This window comes from Chelonoidis abingdonii, chromosome 26 (assembly GCF_003597395.2).
Source record: "Chelonoidis abingdonii isolate Lonesome George chromosome 26, CheloAbing_2.0, whole genome shotgun sequence".
NCBI lineage: Eukaryota > Metazoa > Chordata > Testudines > Testudinidae > Chelonoidis > Chelonoidis abingdonii.
This window is the reverse complement of record NC_133794.1, coordinates 11395871-11417828: the sequence shown is the minus strand read 5'-3', so window position 1 is coordinate 11417828 and position 21958 is coordinate 11395871. Positions and strand designations below refer to the sequence as shown.

At 54.0% G+C, this 21958-nt stretch overlaps 1 protein-coding gene across 2 annotated transcripts; it reads left to right on the top strand.

Moving 5' to 3' along the window:
- The first annotated feature begins 10025 nt into the window (after positions 1–10025).
- METTL1 (methyltransferase 1, tRNA methylguanosine) lies at positions 10026–15463 on the top strand. Of its 2 annotated transcripts, none has more exons than XM_075060996.1 (6): positions 10026–10159; positions 11432–11598; positions 12216–12400; positions 13064–13132; positions 14256–14357; positions 14962–15463. In XM_075060996.1, the coding sequence occupies exons 1-6, from the start codon at positions 10080–10082 to the stop codon at positions 15124–15126; spliced, it is 768 nt and encodes a 255-aa protein (XP_074917097.1). In that variant the 5' UTR covers positions 10026–10079; the 3' UTR covers positions 15127–15463. The 2 variants fall into 2 exon arrangements, with proteins under 2 accessions (XP_074917097.1, XP_032642759.1); XM_032786868.2 differs by having other exon boundaries at positions 13019–13132.
- The last annotated feature ends 6495 nt before the right edge of the window (positions 15464–21958 follow it).

Genomic DNA, 21958 nt, shown 5'->3' with positions numbered 1-21958 from the left:
AGAAATTTTATCCTTTCCCTTTTCAGCTAGGGATTTCTCTACAGAAACATCTTTCTGAGCATCTTTCGGGGTTTCAGTTGAGTCCAGAACGACTTCTGAGACAACTGACATATTCTCAATCAGCATAAGCTGATTGGCACATTCTGTCTGCTCCTCAGACAGAAGGTTGGAGACAAACTCTCCCCCAACAGATAAACTGCCATTATCAACATTCATACATTTTGGAATTTTTTCAGTTGAGTCCAGAACCACATCTGGCACAACTGACAAATCGTCAGTCAGCATAAACTCAGAGGTATTTTCTGCCTTTTCCACAGACAGCACACTGGAGATATTTTCTCCCCCGGCAGTGAAACTGCTTTTCTGACTAGACAAACAGTTTGAACTTCCCTCCCCATTGTAGCAGACCAGACGGCTTTTCACAGACAAACACTGGGAGATTGGGATGGCTTTCTTAACAGGCAAATCACCACTCCCAAGAAAGAAATTATGGGAGACAGTTTCTTTCTCATACCCGTTGAGCTGAACCCACCTAGTGGTGGGTCTCCCTTTGGAGATCCTATCCACTAGCAATTGGGCTAACATCCCTGGGTTCCCCACTGTAGCCCTCACAGTGGGTCTCCTCCATACATCGCACTGACATCTTGCAATCAGCTGGGGAGGCCCATGGGGAACCAGGCACCCCTACTGATCGTCAGACTCCCAGAGCCTCCACTCAGAAAAGGGGGCAGGGATCTGGCTTTGACAGGGAGTGGGCGTGGGGGAAGCACTCTGTACCGGGGCAGTGCGTTGTGGGGGAGCTCCCTGCATTAACTCCGTTCTCCGCATAACCTGAAACAAAGCATTAATCAGGATGCTGAGGGGCTGGCAATCATATTTTCCCATATCCTCCCCTAAATTCACCAGCTCCTTCCAAATCATGTTCCTAAGGGTCTCCTTGGGTTGGTGCTGCCCAGGGTTGTGGGAGGCAGGGGAATTAGAATTGGGAGGGCGCCTGGCAGAGTGAGGACCATTATTTATAAATGTGATGGCCTGCACGGGCTCTGAGGTAGTCTTTTTCCTGACTTGTCTTTTCAAAACCTCAATTTCTCACAGCAAATCTCCTGCCTGTTTGATTTTTGCCACTAGTTCACTCCAGGTGAGGTGTTCTAAATCCACAGTCCCCATGGTCAATTTTGTCTGAGAATTTAGTCCTGCATAAGTGCTCTGTACTAATTCATGTCCCTGATACTGGAAAGTGATAATCCCTTTCTCTTCTGTCTGGGGTAATAAATCAGAGAGAGCTGCCAGCATTTTCTTTCGAATTTGGTAAGCTTCTGGGGCCTCTCCTGGTTTCTGCTCTTCCATTATATACAGTTTTTTAAGGGAAGAAGCAGGCAGTAATATTTTAAGAGCACTTATCATCCATTCCCGGGGTCCAGTGGCAGTCCGCTCCCAAGGACCTACGACTACGTCTAAAGCATCTGTGTCACAAGAAGAGGCGCATAACTGAGCCAGTTGGGTTAAGTCCATGCCATCAGCAGAGGGGTACATTTGCCAGACACGGGCCAGCCATGCAACGGCTGTGTCACGGTTCAGTGGCCCCAGTCTCTCAGCAATAGCCTTGGCTTGACTAGGAGACCATCTTACTACATCCGTGACCAGCTCTGCTGTGGGAAGATCAGCTTCTGCAACTATGTGTTTAACCTCCCTTGTGGAAACAGGGGCAACATTATGCCTGTGTGGCCAATCGGGGTTAAATAGGTTTTGAGGGACAGCATCAGGGGGTAGCTTTATTTTCCCACGGGGCTCCAAATCACAATCCTCTCTCAACCTTACAGCTGCTACCACCCCCTTATGGGCACTAAGTTGGGCACGCAATTTACTAATTTTTGCCTCACACTCCTGATGGTCTGCTGCTGCCTTTGCTGCCCTGTTTTCTTCTGCCAAGAAGCGAGTTGCTGCTCTTGCTTCTTCTAACAGAACTTGTGTGTATGTTAACTCTTTTCTATACTGTTCTGCATTCCTGCTTGCCTTGTCTGTCTCCTCTTGTATATCTCTGAGTACAGTCACCATTCTGAGCTTTTCTGCTATTAATTCACACCCGTCTGTCTCACATTGTTCAAAAGCTGTTGTAACTGCTTTTTCTCAAGCTCCAGTTCCTGCCCTCTTTTTACCATTTCAACCATGTCCAGACATGCATAAAGTAATGCCCATGCAGCAGCTGCATCCTTTGCACTACCACGTGGCTTAAAGATTGTGCAATACTGTTCAAAGCTCAGACTAGCTTCAGTCAGGGGATTCTCACCCTTAAAACACCCCTGTTCCCGGGGCATTTCCCCTTTTTTATTACCTATCTCTCTAACCTGTTGGTGTTCTCCTGTCTCAAGCAAGCAGCAAAAAGGTCTTTTTCAGCCATTTCTATTTCCTTATTTTACTACCCAACAGCTCTTTCTAACACCTTTACTTTGAAGGCACTACTCTTAACTCCTTATTTCACAGTTCTACAGGTATTCTAAGCACAATTCTTAATAGAAGGTTACCAAATAGTCTATGAGAGAGTGACCTTGCTAAAGAAGCTTGGTCTGAAAAAGGAACAGAAGGAAAGCTTACTCAGGTCTGTGCCTCAGTTTCCCTACTCCACAGCAACTACTCAACAATTACCACGTGATTAGGGTCACGTGCTGCCCACATTCTCCACCAATTTGTTACCAGATTTGCCCATTACTTTGGGATATGCTCATTTTTTGGGGTTACTTTTCTGGGGAAGGGGATTCTGTAATTCTATCAATGTACTGCTTGTGTCACTTGTGTGTTCATATGGAGCTCTACTTCACCCTTCTACAAGTCCCCTCCCAATGGAGCGATCCTGCAGGACCTAGGTTCCCTAGGGCTGGGTTTCTCCAGCCCCAGAACCGGATGAGCCCACACCCACCCACACATACATTAACAGAGCAAGTCTGAGCGGACTGGGTCAATCAGCACTGTCAAGCTGACCCCTTATATGGCCCTGGACCACTGGGCTGGATGAAGCAGCACTTTCAAGCTGACTCTCTTTATATGCCCCTGGGCTCCATGGACTGGGTCAAGCAGCACTTTCAAGCTGTTACCCTCGTGTGTCCCAGATTCAGCACATCCCTATCCCCACCTCAAAACCTTCACAACACAATTGTACTGGCAGTAACCTACTTGATGAGCAAACCCCACAGTATTTTGGGCGCTGCAGGGATCTTTAGCTTAGGTAAAAGAAGCGTTGCTGCAGAGTGAATGGGGGAAGCTAAAACACAAAGAGTAAGGTTCAGCAAGAGAGAGAGAAGCAACCAGCTTAACCATACAAGTTATTTATTGAATACTAGTGATAACTACACAAGGAGGGCTAAACCAACATAACATACATTATTAAAGGTTAATACCTAAGGTAGAAAGGAAAAAAAAAGAGAAGAGAGAGAGGGGGATCTCACCACTCCCTGAAGCTTGAACTGGTCGGGGTTCCCAGATGATGGTGGTAGCTGAGGGTCCTGAGGGCAGGAGGCAGGCAGTCCCCAGCACGATCAGTCAGGAGAAGATGGAGTCCCAGTGGAACTGATGCAGAGTTTGGATCTAAGCATCAGAACACTGACTGGAGGGTGAGTAGGGATTTTTGTAGAGAAAATACAATTGTTCAAGGGAGAACAATAGATTTGTTTATAGGTAAGCTGATAACTCAAGGGTTTTCTTTAGACTAGACAAAAGGAGCTGATCACTCTTGGCTATGGGTGGTGTTTTCTTCCAGGGAGCTCACAATGCAACTAGGCTGCTTCACTATTTGGATATCAATTAAGGATTCATTACTAGAATTGGTCTGATAATTGCTGAGCTGGGTGTGTGCAGACCTAGGTTCATTAGCATCTGGAGCAGAGATTCCCATGATGCAGTGCTTCCCTGCTTTTTCTGGTCCCAGAATTCAGTGTGGTTCTCTGTTCTCCATTCTGTATGTAATGAGATGTCTTCCTGTCCCATCTTTCATGCAGATGAGGCTAGGGGAGTCGTCTCTGCTCTCCATTCTGTATGCTAATGGAGATGTCTTAATCTTGTCACCCTTGTCAGGAGGGGTCTAGGTGTGTCTCCCAACTGCCCTTCACTGCTCTCTGCAAGTTTTTTTTCCTCTGATGGGTTTTGGTTTAATCAGAGGCTGCGGAGGTGAGGGGGCTGTCTTTCATGAGTCAGGCTGGATACTGCACCCTGGTTCCCCGAGAACACAGAGGTGTCTAGTATCAACAGACATGGGAACACAGAATTTGCCCTGTTGGATCAGCCTGCTGGTCCATCTAGTTCAGTGCTCTGATTCTAACCATGCTTAATATTTGATGCCACCGGGGAAGTGTCACACACATACAAAATGCACCTAGCCATTTGTGCACAATTCCTTCCTGACCCTGCTGGGATCAGTCTGTGCCCCACTGAAGCATGAGAGTTGGTTACTCCACTTTTATCACAACTGCAAACTTTGACATAGCCCACAAAATTATGTCAAATCACTGCTGTTAGTAATGAGACTCCTAAATACTCTGTGGGCATTTTAAGAGAATATTGCAAAAGTTGTCCCATCCCAAACACTTCCTGTGTTGGGAGCCAGGATATCATTTTTTGGGCCTAATGAGTTTTTCACCATGGATGAATTCTTACTGGGATTGATGAGAAATAATTGAGAATCACCCAGTTTCAGCCCTGCACCCTGCTTTGGATAGAACCAGCATTTAATTAACTTTGGAGCCAGGGTGGCATGGAACGTGCCATTTCAGGATGAAGTGTCCAGCGCAGAACCATGCTGACTATGGTAATTCCTCCTGCCTGGATTCCCAGCACAGTGATGTGCCCCAAGGGCAACGTGTATTCATGTCCCTCTGACTCACCGAGAGACACTCAGCAGGCATGTGTCTGTCCTTAGGCTGCAGCTGTATTGTTCAGTGTGACAGTGACACATTCCCCTACACGAATAGCATACTACAGTAATCTGTAGGGCTGCGTGGTAATGGCACCAGTATGATTCAATCCATATCACAGGATACTGGTGCAACTTTTTAATAAAGGCACAATCAGAAATACCCACATAAGAGGACACTAAGGGACACTGTTCGGCCACATCCAGGCAGCTCCAATAGCATGTATCTGGATTTATTTTGGAAATTAAATACTAGTTACATTTCTTTTAATGAATGGAAGTTGGCAGCTAGTTACCCAGTCGCGGTTTGGAAGCAGGTTACTTTTCAGAGCCTCAGGGAGCAGAAAAGAGCTCCGTCAGATCCTGGTTATCTAAAAGAAAATAAATAAAGCTGCTTTCCAGATTGTCTGCCAGGTATATGGCACATCCAGGCTCTGGCAGCGAGTGACAGAGTGAGGACGCAAACCAATCAGTTCTCCCTGCCTACGCTGTCCTGGCTCATTGCTTTCTTACTGTGTGAGCTCCCATCTCTGGGCCTCAGTTTTGCCAGGGGAAGCTGTGAGGTTTGATTCATGAATTGTTTGTAAAGTGCTTTCAGGTGCGAGGAAAGGGATCCGGGGCCATGCAAAGAGCTATCAATAACAAGGCAAGGCAGGAAACGCCATGGAAAGCAATCAGCCTTTGTCCTTTGCAAAATCTTACCCAACTCCCCATTTCCTCAGAATTCCTATGCATTTTGCTAATTGCTCATTAATTTGAAAAGATGTGAACAGCCAAAGCCCAAGGTGCATGACTCATAATTATCGTCAACCCCCAAATTCCCGCTATGGATTGGTTTCCAGTAACGTCCTGGCCACATCCCATGTGTCAGCTAGGGGGAAGATGTGCATGTGTGTGTGTGTGTGGGGGGGGGGTTCCTTATAGTTGCATCTCTTCCTCTTTTACTCTCATTGTATATCTCTGTCCCTCACCCCTCTGTGGGCTGGTTCCCAGATCTAGGCCACATCCAAGCTGCCCATCTTCAGACCCGATCTGTAACTAAGCTCAAGCCCTGGTTGTCTGCTTGAGCAAATTGTGTAGCTGTGATTCACCAGCTCATGCAGCTTCACCAGTGGTAGCCAGATGGGGCAGATGACATGGTGACAAAAACACATGTACCTTCTTTAATCTTCAGCTTCCTCCGTTGCTACCTTTGGTGGAGCAGCAGCTAAGAAATCTGCTAGTGTAAGAAACAACCTGTGGGTGCAGCTATGTTGCTAGGTGTCTGTGGTTAAGATCTCTGCACATCCCTCTGCACATCCCTGTAACCTCCCAGGACCTCAGCAGCTCTGTCCATGCTGGGGTTTTAGGGAAATTCTCTCACTGAACAGTTTGTGGGTGGGGTGTTGGTGGGATTGTAGGGGAGTGCCTGGAGGGGATCATTGAGGTCGTGTTCAGTGGATTTGAAGGCAGCTAGATGAGTTTGGGGGTCAATGAGGATGGGGGGTGTCAGTGGATTTGGGTTAGGAGGGCTGGTGGGGGTAGAAGTCGGGTCAGTAAGATGCAGGGGCAGTTCCAGGCACCAGCATGCCAAGCGCATGCCTGGGGCAGCAAGTCACGGGGAGCGCTCTGCCGGTTGCCCCTGGTCCCGCGGCTTCAGTGGACCTCCCCCAAGCGTGCCGTCGAATCCGTGGGACTGGGGACCTCCCGCAGGCAAGCCGCCGAAGGCAGCTTTACTGCCGTGCTTGGGGCGGGAAAATACCTAGAGCCACCCCTGGTAGGATGGCGGTTCGGGGACGAGTGAGTTTGGGTTCAGTGGGGTTGGAAGTCATAAGAACGGCCATACTGGGTCAGAACAAAGGTCCATCTAGCCCAGTGTCCTGTCTTCTGACAGTGACCAAGGCCAGGACACCGACAAGGTGCATCAGTGGGAATGAACAGAACAGGTAAGATCGTCAAGTGATCAAGAGTCAGGGGGCTCACTGGCTTTGGGGTCAATAGGATGAGGGTTGGTGGATCAATGGATTTGGGCTGGGGGTCAGTGGGGCTGGCAGCTGGAGGGCAGTGGGATGGTAGTGGGGGGTTAGTAGGATGGGGGTTGGAGGGGCAGTGAGTTTGCATTGGGGGTTAGTAGGAGGGGGATGGTTCTGAAGGTCAATAGGATGGGTTGGGGTTCAACGGGGCTGGGATGGGGAGTCATGGGTTTGGGTTCAGAAGGAGTGACAGTCAGAAGAGCTGGGGGTTAACAGGATGGAAGGTCAGTGGGTGGAGATGGGGGTCAGTAGGATGGAGGTTGGGGGGTCAGTGGGCAGGGCTGGGAAAGGGCTATGGGGTCAGTGGGAGGGACTGGGGCTCAGAAGGATGGGGGCTGGGGTCAGTAGGATGAGGGTTGGGGAGTCAGTGGGGTGGGGCTGTCAGTAGGATGGAGGTTGGGGGTCAATGGGCTGGTGTGGGGCTGGGGTCAGTAGGATGGAGGTTGGGGGGGTCAGTGGGGTGGGGCTGAGGGTCAGTAGGATGGAGGTCAGTGGGCTGGGGTGGGTCTCAGAGGGGTGGGGCTGGGGAGGTTGGAGGGGTCAGTGGGGTGGGACTGAGGGTCAGTAGGATGGAGGTTGGGGGTCAGTGGGGTGGGGCTGAGGGTCAGTAGGATGGAGGTGGGGGGGTCAGTGGGGTGGGGCTGCGGGTCAGTAGGATAGAGGTTGGGGGGTCAGTTGGGTGGTGCTGAGGGTCAGCAGGATGGAGGTCAGTGGGCTGGGGTGGGTCTCAGTGGGGCGGGGCTGGGGAGGTTGGAGGGGTCAGTGGGGCGGGGCTGAGGGTCAGTAGGATGGAGGTTGGGGGGGTCAGTGGGGTGGGGCTGCAGGTCAGTAGGATGGAGGTTGGGGGTCAGTGGGGCGGAGTAGTCCGATCGGCAAGGTTCAACATAGGAGGGAAAACGATAGAGTTTGGGTCTGTCCAGTGGGGTATGGAGGTTCTTATCCAACGAACGGCCAAATGACTGGGTTCCGACAAAGGTCATCGCCAAGTGTCCTGATACTTTGCACAGTGACCAAGCCAGGACACCCGATACAAGGTAGCATATACGATGGGAACTCGACAAGAACAGGTTAAGTGTCAAGTGATTCAAGAGATCGGGGAACATGGCCGACTCGGCCCTCTCTCGGGTCTTAATAGAGTATGAGGGTGGATGATTCTCGGAATTTGGGCTGGGCGCGTCAGTGGGACTGGCAGCTCCTGACGAGGCCCAGTGAGGAATCGTAGCTGCGGGAGAAGTAGCTAGGCAATGATCGTGGTATGGCAGCGGGCAGTGAAAGTTTGCATTGGGGGTTAGTAGGGAGGGGAATTGGTTCTGAAGTTCAATAGGAATGGGTGGGGTTCAACGGGCTGGATGGGGAGTCATGGGTTGGGTTAGAAGGAGTGCCAGTCAGAAGACTGGGGGTTACGTGATGGAAGGTCAGTGGGTTGAGATGGGGGTCATTAGCGCATGGAGGTTGGGGGTCAGTGGGCAGGGCTGGAAGGCGCATGGGTCGTGGGAGGGACTGGGCTCAGAAGGGATGGGGGCTGGGTCAAGAGGATGAGGGTTGGGGAGTCAGTGGAGGTGGGCGGTGAGGGCTGAGGCGGTCGTAGGATGGAGTGTTCTGGGGAGTCAGTGGTGGTGGGGCTGTCGATTATATGGGGTTGGGGGTCAATGGGGCTGTGTGATTGGGCTGGGGTCAGTAAGGATGGAAAGAGTTGAAGGGGTGTCAGGGGTGGGGAAGACTCAAAGTCAGTCATAGGTATGGAGGTCAAGTGGAGCTGGGAGTGTACGTATGCAAGCGGTGGGGGCTGGGGGTTGGAGGGTTTGTCAGTGGGAGCTGCGATGACAGCGGTCGTTAGGCTTGGAGCTTGCGGGGTCAGTGGGAAGAGAGTAAAGAGCTCGCAAAAATGAGAGGTTGGGCACGAGGGGTCAGTGGGAAGACAAGTTGGGCTGCGGGTCAGCTAGTGATAGAGGTTGAGTGGGTTCAGTTGGGATATGAAGCGCTCAACCTGCCTGAGAGCTGTCAGCCAGACGCCCCAATGCACAGAGTTCTCAGTGGCTGGCGGGTGGGTTCAGTCCTGGGGCGGAGCTCTGGGGAGGCTCTCGGAAGCTCAGAATGGCCAGCGGGATCTGCAGAGGTCACAGTCACGAGAGGATGGAGGTATGGGGGGTCAGTGGAGGTGGGGCTAGCACGGTCTACAACGTAGAGATGCGAGATATGGGGGTCAGTGGCGGGGCTGCGGCCGTCAGTAGGATGGAGGATCGGGCCAAACAAATGGGTGTACAAGTGGGTGTGGAGCCTGCGGAGGTTAGTGGATGGTAAGGATAATCGGGCACGGGGTTCAGATGAACGGTAGGTCAGCTGCAGGTTCAGTAGGATGCGCCTGACATGGAGGCTCAGGCTGACGTGGCTTAGCATAGTGTCGAGATAGGGAAGCAGAGTTCGAGGGTGTCTACGTGAGCGGTGGGTGCGGTAAGAAAGTCAATAAGGCATGGAGGCTTTGGGCACGAACATATAAAAGACCCCCCTGACAAGGCAATAGTGGCAATAGCTGAGGCTGCGCGACCTCAGTAGAGAATGGACGCGCTGGGGGAGGTCAGTGGGGCGGGGCTGCGTGACTAGTGGGCGACGTGCCGGGGTTCAGTGGGCAACAGGTGAGGCGACAGGTCAGATAGGAAGGAGGTTGGGGTCAGATTGCGGGTGGGGCTGCATGGTCCAGATCAGGGATGGAGGTTTAGAGGGAGCAGCATCAGTGGGGTGGGGCTGCGGGTCAGTAGGTGGAGGTTGGGTCAGTGGGGTGGGCTTGCAGCAGTCAGTAGGAATGGAGGTTGGCGGGTCAGTGGGCAGCCCGGGCCTGCGGAGATCAGTAGGAGGGAGTTCAGGGGGTCATGGGGCGGGGTTTAGGAGGGGCTGCGGGAGTCATGTGGGCGGGGCGTGGGACATCAGAGTTGGCGGGCGGACGTTAGTGGGCGGAGGCATGGGTGCGGAGGCAACAGGTTGAAGCTGACCCGGGTGCCCAGGCCTAGCGGGGCGGACGCGCACCTCCTCTTTAAGGCTCAAGACGCGCGGCGCCGGTCGGCCGTTTCCAGTGGACGTCTTGAATATACCCGCGACTCCGCTGGTTCGTGGGCCGCGCCGCGCAGGCTCCACGTGGGTGGCGGGCCCGGCGCGGGGTCCCGGGGGGCGCCATGGCGGGGGCACCGCCCCAGAAGCGCTTCTACCGGCAGCGGGCTCACTCCAACCCCCTGGCGGACCATACGCTGTGCTAGTGAGTGGGGGTGGCCGCGGTCCCACCCCAGGGAGCCCCCCAAGTCCCCTGACCCCCATCACCTCGAGCCCCCCAACCCTGGGCGCCTCCTGCCCCACTGAACCCCACATGCCCCGGGGAGCCCCCTTCATCCTGCCCCCCTTCCCATTTCGGGGCCCCTCGATCCCGAATTCACTGCCCTGGGGCGAGCCTGGATCTCACCCTTCCTCGCCCTGAACTCCCTGTCCTCTGAAAGAGCCCTCCTGATTCCTGCTCTCCCCCCTTGTGGGAGAGCCCCTGGGCTGGAGAGAGCCCCCTTTCCTGGAGCCCTGTATGTATCCAAGCAGGCCTCATTCGTGCCCCGCCCCCCGGGGGGGACTAATCAGGGTGCAGATGGTGTAACCCGGCTGAGTTTGTCTTGACTAAGATGTGCAAGTACGTGTGAGCTGACATTTTATAAATCTGCGTAGACAGGGAATGCTCCCTTCAGGTTCCTGCTGGTGGAACTGACGCTGTGCCTAAGGTAGCATGTGTTTAAAAGGTTACACTGAGGTTAGGTCTACCCTACCCAAGCTTGTGACAGCCCACTGTGTCTGTCATGGCGGGGGGGAGAGGGAGAATATGAGAGGAGCTGTGATTTTTGTCCAACATAACTGTCTGGTAAAAGCGTGAATGTCGTTACACAGACAAAATCCTGCTTTTATCGGTATTGCTTGTCTCGCTCATTGAGACTGAAATAAGCTTTATCAGCAAAAGCGCAGTTGTGCCCCTTTAAGCAGTATTTGCTTCTAGTGCAAAGCCTTCCAAGTGTTGACCTGACATGCTTTTACTGACTCTCTTGTTCCAACAATAGCATTTAAAGCCTACTTGGGAGGACTCCTAAGAGGCTGCTAGTGATGTCCAGGTGTTACTATGTTTACATATATCTTTCAGAGTGTTTAAGAAAACACTGTTGATTTGTTACTTCTTAGAGCACCTCTGTGATATGCTGTCAAGTTGCAGAGGAAGAGACCATCCGTGCCCAAAGAGCTCACAATCTAGAGAGGAACTGGGACAGTTGGGTGGAGAAACACCCACTAACGCCAGGTTAGATTAGGCTCCCCCTGACTCATTCCCTGGGGTCAGGATTGGTCCCTGAAATCTTTGGGTGTTTGTCCAGCTTGAAATAGTCCAAGCAAGGGCATTTTTAGCCCATTGGAAAGTTATTGCACAACTTAAATCCCCTCACCAATCAAAGAGCTGCTTTCCTGACCTCTCTTTTAATCCAGCTCTGTCCCTGCCCCTCTCTTTTAGTCCCACAAAACCTGAGGAAATGAACTGGGCTGAGCACTACCCTGAGTTCTTCGCCCCGTTGACCAAAGATGACCGTCACGATGACCCGAAGGACTCCGAGGAGAGAGCGAAGCCCGCGGCGCAAGTCGAATTCGCTGATATTGGCTGCGGTTATGGGGGCTTGTTGGGTAAATTCCCAGTGCTGCTTTTCTGTCCATCTGGATGCAGCAGGTTCTAGATGGGCGGGTGTGGTTGAGGCTGCTATGGTGGGATGGTGCTGAGGAGGGTGCAGGTTTGCTCAGGGAAGCCTCTTCCTCCTCCAGATTCGGGTCCATGCCTGACTTCATGCTGTGACTCTAGAAAGCATCTTGGGCACATCACTCTCTGTTCACGGCCATGTGTCCCAAAGTACCTAGTGTGGAACTATGCATGCTTAGCTGGGGCCTAGCACTGACTCACCAGTGGAACTAGCTCCTTGATCTGCTCCGCACTGAGCTCAGACCCGATGCGGGAAATTGGAAACAGGTTACACTGTCAGTGGTGTGGATCAGGGAGAGCTGGTGACCTGGGCTGTCTCACCCTGGTGTCCTTATAGATTCTGTTACCGGGCTTTTCCCACTGCCTCTCCCTGAGCAAGTGGGAATGACCTGTCTGATACCCTAGTTCCCATCTTTGGGGGGCAGGTGAGTTTTCCCCAGGTAGCCGCTCTGGGGTTTATTATTCTGAACAGTTGCCTCTGTCTGGGATTCTCCGGCCCTAGCTCTGCCCTGAGAGGAGATGCTAATTCCTCTTTCATCTTTTACAGTTGAGTTGTCACCCCTCTTCCCCAACACCTTAATGCTGGGCCTGGAGATCCGAGTGAAGGTCTCGGATTATGTCCGCGACCGGATCCAGTCTCTGAGAGCATCCCATCCCGGGCAGTACCAGAACATTGCCTGTATCCGCAGCAATGCCATGAAGCACCTGCCCAACTTCTTTCACAAGGGGCAGGTGAGGTGCCAGGGGCCTTGTGGCTCTGCCACTGCTGTCCTAGGCAGTCATATATAGATCCTCCTGCTTTCAGTCCTTGCTGTCCTTGGGGAGCATGCAGCCCTCACTCCCCACCCTTCAAATCCTGGGAACTGCTCTAAGATGATAGATAAACTTCGGTAAGACACCGATCACCGTGGTGTCTGGGCACCCCTTTGTCTACTCCCATTTGAAGGAAAATCACTGTTGAACGAAAGGCTCTTTAGCTTCCCACTTGAAAAGAGGAAACCCGCAACCCCGAATGTTCTTTAAACAAGCTGTAACTCAGTGGCAGGGAAAACCCCATCCCAAATCGGTCCCAGAGACACTGACGCTTGCTGGGGGCTGCTCCCATAACTACAGTGATACCCCCTTCTGCCTGGGGAGGGAAGGGTGAGCAGGTTCCCTTGATAACTGCAGTACTGATGGACTTAACAAGCCCAGGAGAATGGGGCCGGTCAGCCAGAAAATGCATCCATGACTAGGGTGATCTCAATGGGGCAAGCAGGTATTGGCACTGCTAGCTACGGTGACTAGAAGGGCTCACTGTCTCCCCCTCTCCACCCTGCTGGGGTTACCTCCCCCCCCCCATGTTTGCAGCTGGCCAAGATGTTCTTCCTTTTCCCGGACCCGCACTTCAAGAAGACCAAGCACAAGTGGCGGATCATCAGTTCTACGCTGCTGGCTGAATATGCCTATGTCCTGTGCGTTGGGGTGAGTTGGGATCGGTCGCTGGCGGGGATGCTGAGGCTCCCGTGGGATCTTTGGTTACAGAAAGCCTCTGTGCCTAGGGAAAGAGCCCGTCCTCCCCACAAGGAGGTTTAATCCCTCTCTTCCCGCCCTCCCCCGAAAGGGTTCACATTGTTTCTAAATTAACCAGCAGGGTGGGGACGGGTTCAGTTTATTGCAAGGGTCAGAGATGAGGCACAAGATTCCTGGAACATGCTGATCGCAGACCTCTGGGCTGTTCCACTGACGATTTCCTAGGGCTTCGAGTCTGCCCTCAACCAACAGAATTTGTAGGTTTCTATCAAACCCAGCTGTTCCTCAAGGGCATGTGAGTAAGCCCCAGTTACTGCATGGGTCCCAGCAAGGAGGCATTGGCCTTTGCCCTGCTTCCTGCAGAGCTGTGCTGGGAGGGCTTCCTGTTGGCAGAGCAAGCCCGTTGCCTGCCCTTGGCAACTCCCACCTGCCCGCTCATGACTTAGCTGCCTCGGGCAACCCGTCTGCTCCTTCCTGTGCCGTCACCTGGGGATCGTAACGGGCAGATCAAATTGAGGTGATGAATAGGTGTTGGGCCCCACCCTGCCCGGCTGGGTGAGTCACAGGCAAATCCGTTAACATCTCCCCATGGTGCCCACCCCAGGGGCAGGGCTATGGTTGCCAAGCCTCCATGATTGTCCCGGAGTCTCTAGGAATGAAAGGTGGATCTTTAATTGAAGATGATGTCATATGATGAAATATCCAAGAATACGTCCCACCAAAATCCTCAACCTTGGAGGATGAGGTGAGGAAGTAGCCTCATGAATTATTCAAGAGAACATAATTGCCTTGGCTAATTAGAGTTGGCACCTCTGATAGTTAGGGAGGAAGACCATAAGCTGCTCTGAGCAGAGATTTCCCCCTCCCCATCAGGGCTCTGAGCTTTTGGTGGTTGCGGAAAGTTCCCTTCTATGGCATGAGCCATTTGGGTTCTCGGATTTTAATGCTGTATGGCTGGGATGGCGCGACAGACCCCCGACCCTGCGTAGGTGTCCGGTGGCCCCTCCACGTCCCCTCTTTGCTGGGCTGGTCCCAGCTAGCTGGATCCTCAGGCTGCTCCCTCCCTCTCGCAAAGGGCCTGGTGTATACCATCACCGACGTGGAAGAGGTGCACGAGTGGATGGTCAGGCACTTCAGTGGGCACCCGCTTTTCGTCCAGGTGCCCTTGGAGGACTTGGTAAGAGCGAGGGTTACGGGCGCCGGGAGGGGAAGGAGCTCGAAAGGGGAATGTTTGCACTACCCGCGGGGCCTGCATCCATTCTGGGCTGACTCAGTCTGCAAAAGGTTCTTCCTTCGTGCTGGGGTTTCCAGGAAGCCTGCAGAAGCTGGAAAGTGAAACCTGGTCCTACACTGAAACCTCTTCTCTCTTTTTTCATGTTCACACGCTGGCTGCTTATTACAGGCTTGCATGGGGGGAGGGAGCGCTGTTGCTAGGAAGCCCCTGGCGATGGACTTGACTAAAGACGCTGGATTTCAGGACCCAGCCAGTGTCCCCTGCTGCCGTTCGGCTGGGCTATATGGCCCATGCTTGGACCACAGGGGTCCATCTTGGTGGTGGATCAACCGGCTGCCCCCAACTCAGCCAGGCAGGGCCAGTTGCCGTTGGCTCACACGGTTGATGCCTGCTTGGGTCTAATCTCCCTTCAGGGGCTGGATGTGATGGGAGCAGCTGGACCACGTGCCCATTACGCTGCAGACAAGCCAGGCTGATGGAGTCCCCTGGGGAAGGGGAGGCATCGGCTGGTCGGCCGCTCGTGTGGCAACCACTCTTTCTCCAACAGGGTGGTGACCCTATCGTGGGGCGCCTGGGGACCTCTACCGAGGAGGGAAAGAAAGTCCAACGGAACGGCGGCAAGACCTTCCCTGCTGTCTTCCAGCGCATCGAAGCCGAAGCCCTGCAGGGGGCACTGGGCACAGAGCCGTGCCAGGGGGCTCCGGACACGTGACTGTGGACCCGAGAGACTGATCGTCTTGGACGGCATGCAGCCGTGCAGCGTTCCGGGGAGGCCTGTGCCCCTCGCCTGGTGCTGCCGGGACAGACGGGCTGGTGGCCTGGCCTGGATCACGATGCCAGCGGCAGCCCTCGATGCCGTGAATAGAGGGAGGCTGGTGCCTCTCCTAACAAGAAACGCATAAGGAGTGTCCCAAGCATCCCCTTAGCCCTGCTTGCTGCTGCTGCCCACGAACTCCCGGAGCCGTTGCTTGTACTTCTAAGACTGTGTCAGGCAGGGGCTGGCTGCAGCTTCACTCCCGTTCGATTTCTGAATAAAGCGTGAACTCCCAGCCCCGGCTGGGCTCTCTGTGGGTTGCTGCAGGGTGGTTGGATGGTGATCCAGGGATCTAGTGGTAAAAAGGGGTTTGTCGCCCAGGCCTGGGCTTGGAAGTGGCATTGGGTGTCAACCCCTTGTGGGCTCACCCTGTTCCTGTCCTGCAACCTGGCTGCTCCTTGAGCCACCTGATCCCAGCCAGGGCTCCGTCTGCAGCGCGGCCCGTTTTCCAGGCACCTCCTCTCCAGCCCAGGCCAGCAGATGTGGGGAGCTGTCCTCGCCGAGTGCTAATGGTGATTTGCTGCCTTTAGTCTCCTGCTAGGTGAGGCTGTTGTGCAGCCATGCACGGGTGTCCCCTGAGCCCTGCTAGGGAGCTGCAGGAGGGATAGTCTGTGATACTCCCTGCTATGAGAAATTTTGGGGGGGATGAGACACAAGCTTAATTTGTCAGGGGATCCTACCACTATGGAGACAGAGAAGCCGACTTCGGCCTCCTCTTGCTTAGACTAGGTTCTTTGGGGCAAGGACTGTCTTCATTATGTGTGTACAGCCCCTAGCACAGGGGCCTCCTGCTCTCAGTCTAGGCCCTGCTGTTACCACCAGCTGAACCTGTGACAGGGCCTTACCTCCTTGCTTGTGCAGGCCAAATGTACATCCTGCCACCATAGGGTTAAAACAACTCCGTTCCACAAAGGGTCCAGCAAGTGGATCTTTGCTGGTTTGGAGCGGAGGTGTCCCCAGAGAGCCATTGCCCGGGCTACTCTAGAGTGATTCTGGCTAGCTGACCCAGCTGCAGGCCCAGGGCCATCGCCTGGGTGGGATACCATGAAACACTGTGACAATTCAGCTCTTACGTTGTGGTTCTCCTCTTTGCATGGCCCGGCGAGGGGTGGTTACCGGATTCTTTCTCTTCCTTACCCGTGGAACCAGTATGTTGTCCAATCTGTCTGTGCTTCACCTCTCTCCGGGCTGATACCGCCTCTCCTTTTGCCTGCCCCAGAGCATCCTGCCAGCATTGATTGCTAGCCACCGAGTCCCGCAATGTCTGTGGCTTTGGTATCTCCAGCCATGGGCTGCAGGACCCTGTTGCGGTGGAGGGGGAGGTCTGGGTTGTGGTCTCTAGGTGGCTGAATTCCATTGTTGTTGCCTGTGCAATGAGCGTTGTTTCCTATGTTGCAAGTTGGGTAATTCCCAAGGATCTGGCCGGGAAGGTGGGCTGGGCTGGGTGGGGTCAGTCAGGGGTGGAGCCTGGAACTTCCCAGGCAGGAGCCTTCCAACAATCAGCCTGATAATTACAGAAACTGAGCGCGCGTTGCCCCACGCAGGGGAAGGTGAATTCCTTGTCTCATATGCACGCCTGGGAACAAGGCTCTGCCTCATCCCTCTGACCCTTCTCCGGCTTGGGGAGTCGGTTCAGCTTGGGGGAGGCCCCGATTCCCTGGGGAATGAGTAAGCGAGGGAGTAGCCCCAGCGTGTCCCCATTGGTTGCCGTCTTGGGCTCCCCTAACGGAGGGGCTGGGGAGAGCAGGGCTGGGCTGGCCGTGGGGTGTTCCTTCCCCTACCTGCCAGCTGCTTGAGGTGTCTCAACCGTTGGTCTGGGGAAGCTGATGTTATCTGGGTTGGGGGGAGGATCATGAACGGTGCTAACAGGTGTAGGGTGGGGCCCCTGTGGCTCTACCAGAGCCTAGGCAGATGCTGTGAAACCCACTGCCCTGCTCAACGTGACTTGACTCCCAAGGGGGTCGGAATCCCAAGAGCCTGGCTCAAGGGCGGCTTCCTTTCCAAAGATGCTTGACCCTCCCCTTTCCTGCCATTCCCCTCCCCTCGAGTGGACGGGGAGGGGAAAAAAGGGCTGGAAAGTCCCCCGCTTTGTGGGGCTGGTGGGAAGCCAGAGCGTTGGTGGTTTGAGGCTGTCAATGAATGGAGAATGCAGTGAGCGACATCTGCCCCCAAGCCTGAGTCACTGCTCTAATTTCCCTTGGGTGGTGGCTCTGTGGGGGCCTAGTCGAGCTGAGGGGGAGGGGCAGATTCCCATGCAGCTGGATGGTTGCTCCTTAGTTCTTAGTGGATGAAAATTTGGCTCCCTGCCTTCAGTGGGTGTTGGGCCTTGTAGGAGACCCCCCACATCACTTGTGGAACCAGTTATCCCCCCTCGCGGTTGTGGGGGTGAGATCTCAGCTGTTTCTCATCAAATGGAAGTGGCTCCAGAGGGCTTGTTCCTTGCAGGGGCCCGGGGGACTTGGCCTCGCGTGCCCTGGAAAGGCCGAGCCTGGGGCCCCTGCGGGCTGCCCGTTGAGCCAAGCGACGCCCCGTGAGCCTGTGCTGGGCTCTTCCTGCTGCTTCCTAGTGCCCGGCTCCTCCTTGCCGCTCATGGTACTGGGCTGCTCGAGGTGGGGGCAGGCTGGGGAAGAGGATGGGAGCCACCTTGCTCTCTGCCTACCGGCAAACCATGGCCTGGAAGCCCTTAGGCGCCTGCAGATCTTCTGGGGATGTGGTGAGGGGCCTTTGCTCGGGAAGGGGTGGGGGGAATTCTCAGCTGCCAAGTGGGCGAAAGGGAGATTCATTGATTGCAGCTCAGAAAGTCACGGAACGTAGCCACAAGAAGGAAGTGGCCCCGATTGGGTCTGCCTGGCCTGGTGCTTCCTGAATGTGGTCCCAGTGGGCTGCACCCCTGGGCCACCTCCCCTTGCAGCAGGCGCCTTGCAGAGAAGCAACCCCAGCACCTGATTTGCGGGGTCCTGGCCCTGGGCAGCTGCCAAGGAGCCTCCAATGGGGGCTGGGCTGCTAAGGAGCAGACCAAGTGTCTCTGGAGCTGTGCAGACAGCAAGCAAGCTGCAAACTCCCACTGCCCCCGAGAGGGTTAAAGTTAAGAAATGTCCCTTAATAGAAAGTAGGGAACGGAGTGGGGCCAGACCGAGAGCACCAGTAATGGAATAGCGAGTAGAAATACTTTCTATTGTGCCTGGGGAGAATGCGGGTGCGGTGAGAGGGACTCGCTGCCTGGGCTCAGCATGGCCCCCCTCGCCGCCTCATGTCAAGTGGCCTTGGGCTGCTCGCTCTGGGCTGTGGTTTCAGATGCATTTTCCTGGCTTTGAACAGGGAGAGGAAGGCGAATGCAGCCTTGAAGAGCAATGGGCCTGGCTGGGAGCGGAGATGCGAAACACGTGTAGAGCCATCCAGCTTAGCCAGCGTGCTGGGAGGTTGTCGCTGTCAGCATTTGGGGCTCGGTGGAGTGGTTGGTCACTAAGTCAGCGCTGTGGGAAGGGGCAACTTGTCAGAGCCGGGGGGTTAACCCTTTGGGTAACAAGGCCAATGGCTGGCAAGTTGGGCCCCCAACATCACTGGCCATGTAACAAAGCCTGTAGCCAGTTACAAAAGGCCAGATTCTCCACTGTAGCTTGGGCAGCTCTGACACCCCTGCAAAAGGGAGGGGGTGAGTTTTTCTCATTCTGGTTTAGCGGCGTCTGCACTGGAAAGTGGACTCAGATTAAGAGAGGTGTGAATGTAAAGCACAATAGCTATTCCTGTTGGACAAACCATGATCTCCCCCCCCCCACACCCCAAACACGACTCCACCAGGGGAGAATTGGGGCGCAGAGCACTGGATCGTCACCAGGTGGATGTTTTCCCATTTAAATCCATAATGCTGGGTTTGCTGTTTGCAGAGCTGAACGGCTGCCCTGACTCCTTACTAGCCCGGCCTCGAAACAATGTGCTTCCTCACGCTAACTGGCTGTTCAAGAGCAACCTGAGCTCTTGACTCTTTCACTGTGCCACTGAGAAGCAGAAACAGGAGTGACTTTTATTGGCCTTTCTGCAGTTGTTGTCTTGGTCCCTATTGCCCTTGGGCCAAGGACCAGCTGTCAGGGTCAAATTAAGGCACTCTGGGGCCCTAACCACCTCCTTCATGGGTCCCTCATAGCCCTGCCCCCAAGCTGTGGTTGTACCCCTCTTTATGGCGGTAGGTTTCAGTATTAAGACAAGTGGGGCAATTCACACTCCCTGGAGCTATTGTTTCAGGCTCTCTGCAGACTCAGGCAAGCAAGAGGTGCCCATTTATGGAGCCTGCCAAACTAGAAAATTAGGTCAGCATTGCCACATCCCTCACGGGTGTGAAAAATCCACACTCCTGAATGGCATAGTTAAACTGACCTAAGTCCCTGTATAGACAGCACTAGGTTGATGGAAGAATTCTTCCGTCAATCTAGCTGTCACCTCTCGGGGAGGTGGATTACCTAGGCCTGTCTACACTGAAGTGCTGCAGCTATGCAGTTGTAACCTTTCTCGTGTAGACAAGATCTCAGGCAGGCATCAGATGCCTGTGGATCAGGTTTTTGAGCTTTTCTTTTGCTTCCATGAGGGCTAGAAACCTGATTTTTATTTTAAAGTGAGAGCTGAGCTTCTGCTCTTGTCACGTGACTCCGTGCGGTCAGCCCAGGTTTATAGCACCTCGGCCTTAATCCCACTCTGGCTGTCATGTCCTGTCCCACCAGATGTAAGTCCTCAGCCAAGCTGGGCTCCCAGCTGTGGCAAGAGTTCTAGAATGAATTGCTTTTGCTGTGGTTTGCAACTTCCACTGTGCGTCGTACGGAGGGGAGGGGGGAAATGGAACATCTGGGGAAACAGCTGGCAAACTCCAGTCATGACCTCCTGGCGCTGCACGATCTGCAATCAGCTCTGGGTTACTCATAGCTGGGTGGACCATAGGGTGCCTAAATATGCTGGGGTCTCCTTGACAGCCTGTTTGGGGCTGGATTCTGCTCTCAAATGGGCACAGCCCAGAGGATGTCAATGGAGTTCCCGCTGATCTGTGCCCCATGCAATTAGATCTGGCCGCCTGTCTGTTCACAGGCAGGCTCCTCTTCAGTCGTGGTGTAAGAGAGGAGATGGGTTTGCCCCCTGCTGTCCTGTGAAGAGCTGCTGCTCCTGCCACCTCTGCTTTTGGACAGACAACTAGGAGTTAGGGGGTGGAAATGAGCAAAGATCATGGGACTCTGCTACCCACCAGCTGATGTATGCGCCTCACAGGGAAAAAGGGGCTTGGACAGTTATGGCAGTGTGGTCTAGTGGCTGCAGGCACAGGACTGGGCAGCAAGGGAAGCCAGGTTGTCTTCCCAGCTCCACCGCGCACCTGCGGCATGACCTTGACCAACTCATGGTTCCTCTGTGCCTACTTGTGTTTGCCCGTCTTTTCCTGTTCTGAGAGCTCTGCAGGGAAGGGACTGTCACTTTAGCTGTTTGTTCGGCATCCAGACCATAGGCCCTGACATCCATTCAGGCCTGTAGGTTCTGCCATCATAGAAAGGAGAAAATCCAAAAGACCCCACGGTCGGCGTTGCTCCTGCCATGGCTGGGGATGGGGGAATAGACAGACAAGCTGCAACCTGTCTTCCCTGAGCAGTAATTTCTCGCACACCGGCTTCCTCTGCAACTTATGCGCCAGCTGTTGCTGTCCTCAGTGCCTAACATGCCCGGAACGCAACTGAATATAAAGACAAGCTCAGCTCTCTTAGTTAGTTCAGCTCGTCTGCACAGCTGTTAGGTGTGATCTCTGCCCTGGGTTCCCTGTCCAATGGGTCATGCCCAATGTCGGGTGTGAAATGGCACAGAGTTAAGTGTCAGGCTGGTTGGCACAGCTGGGTTTTTCACTTGTATAGCCAATCACTGCTCCCAACAGGGCAGAGCTGCTGTTGTGGCCAGAGCAGATACCAGCCCTGGAAGTGAAGCTATCAAAGCAGAAGCCGGGTTTCACTCTGTCAGATTAGCTCTTTCAACGTCCAGTAACCTCTGCACAGCTGCTTCTCTGCAATCGTCCACCCTGGTATTGCAGCTGCTGCTCCAGACCTCAGTCCCCCCAAGGCTTTAACAGCTTGGTGGGATGAATCCTCACCATGGGCCACATCCCCTCTGATTGTGATGGTCATGTTATCGCTGAAGGGCACCGATCCAGGATCAAGCAACAACCCATCCCAGCCCTGGGCATCCTGCTTCCTGAGATCTAAAGGAGGCGTGTGTGTGTTCCTGAGTTTTAATATAATCCTTTTTGTTATTTATCCAACTCCCCTCACTTCCTGACAGTGGAATGGCAGCTGGAGCCATGGGGGAATCTTGATTTGCTGCTGGCACAGAACAACAAAGGGGTCAAGCCCCCTTTTCCAACAGGCTGTCCCCTTAGCCTTTGACTAGCTGGCTGGGACCATTCCTGTGCTCTGTATAACTGAACCCCCGTCGCCTCATTCATGGATCAGGTCCCTGTTGTGCAAGGTGCTGTACAACAGACACAGAAAAAGAAAAGATGCTTCCCAACCCAGCGAGCTTCCAGTCTAAGGAGCAGCCCTGCTTCCAAAGTGCACCTTGGGAAAGTGTGAGTGCACACACACACAAGTGCACATGCACACATACACATCCACGTACACACACACACACGACTGTTCGGGCACCCTGTCAACCTCTGTGGGAAATGGAGGGAAAGAACTGAATCCCCTGCCTTGGGGCAGACCCCCTCCCACAT

What these genes read in the sequence shown, in the direction of transcription:
- METTL1 (XM_032786868.2), top strand. Translation starts at nt 10,080, where the DNA reads ATGGCGGGGGCACCGCCCCAGAAGCGCTTCTACCGGCAGCGGGCTCAC. An exon ending in ACTTCTTTCACAAGGGGCAG is followed by an intron (nt 12,401 to 13,018) that starts GTGAGGTGCCAG and finishes CCATGTTTGCAG; the next exon opens with CTGGCCAAGATGTTCTTCCT. An exon ending in CCTATGTCCTGTGCGTTGGG is followed by an intron (nt 13,133 to 14,255) that starts GTGAGTTGGGAT and finishes CCTCTCGCAAAG; the next exon opens with GGCCTGGTGTATACCATCAC.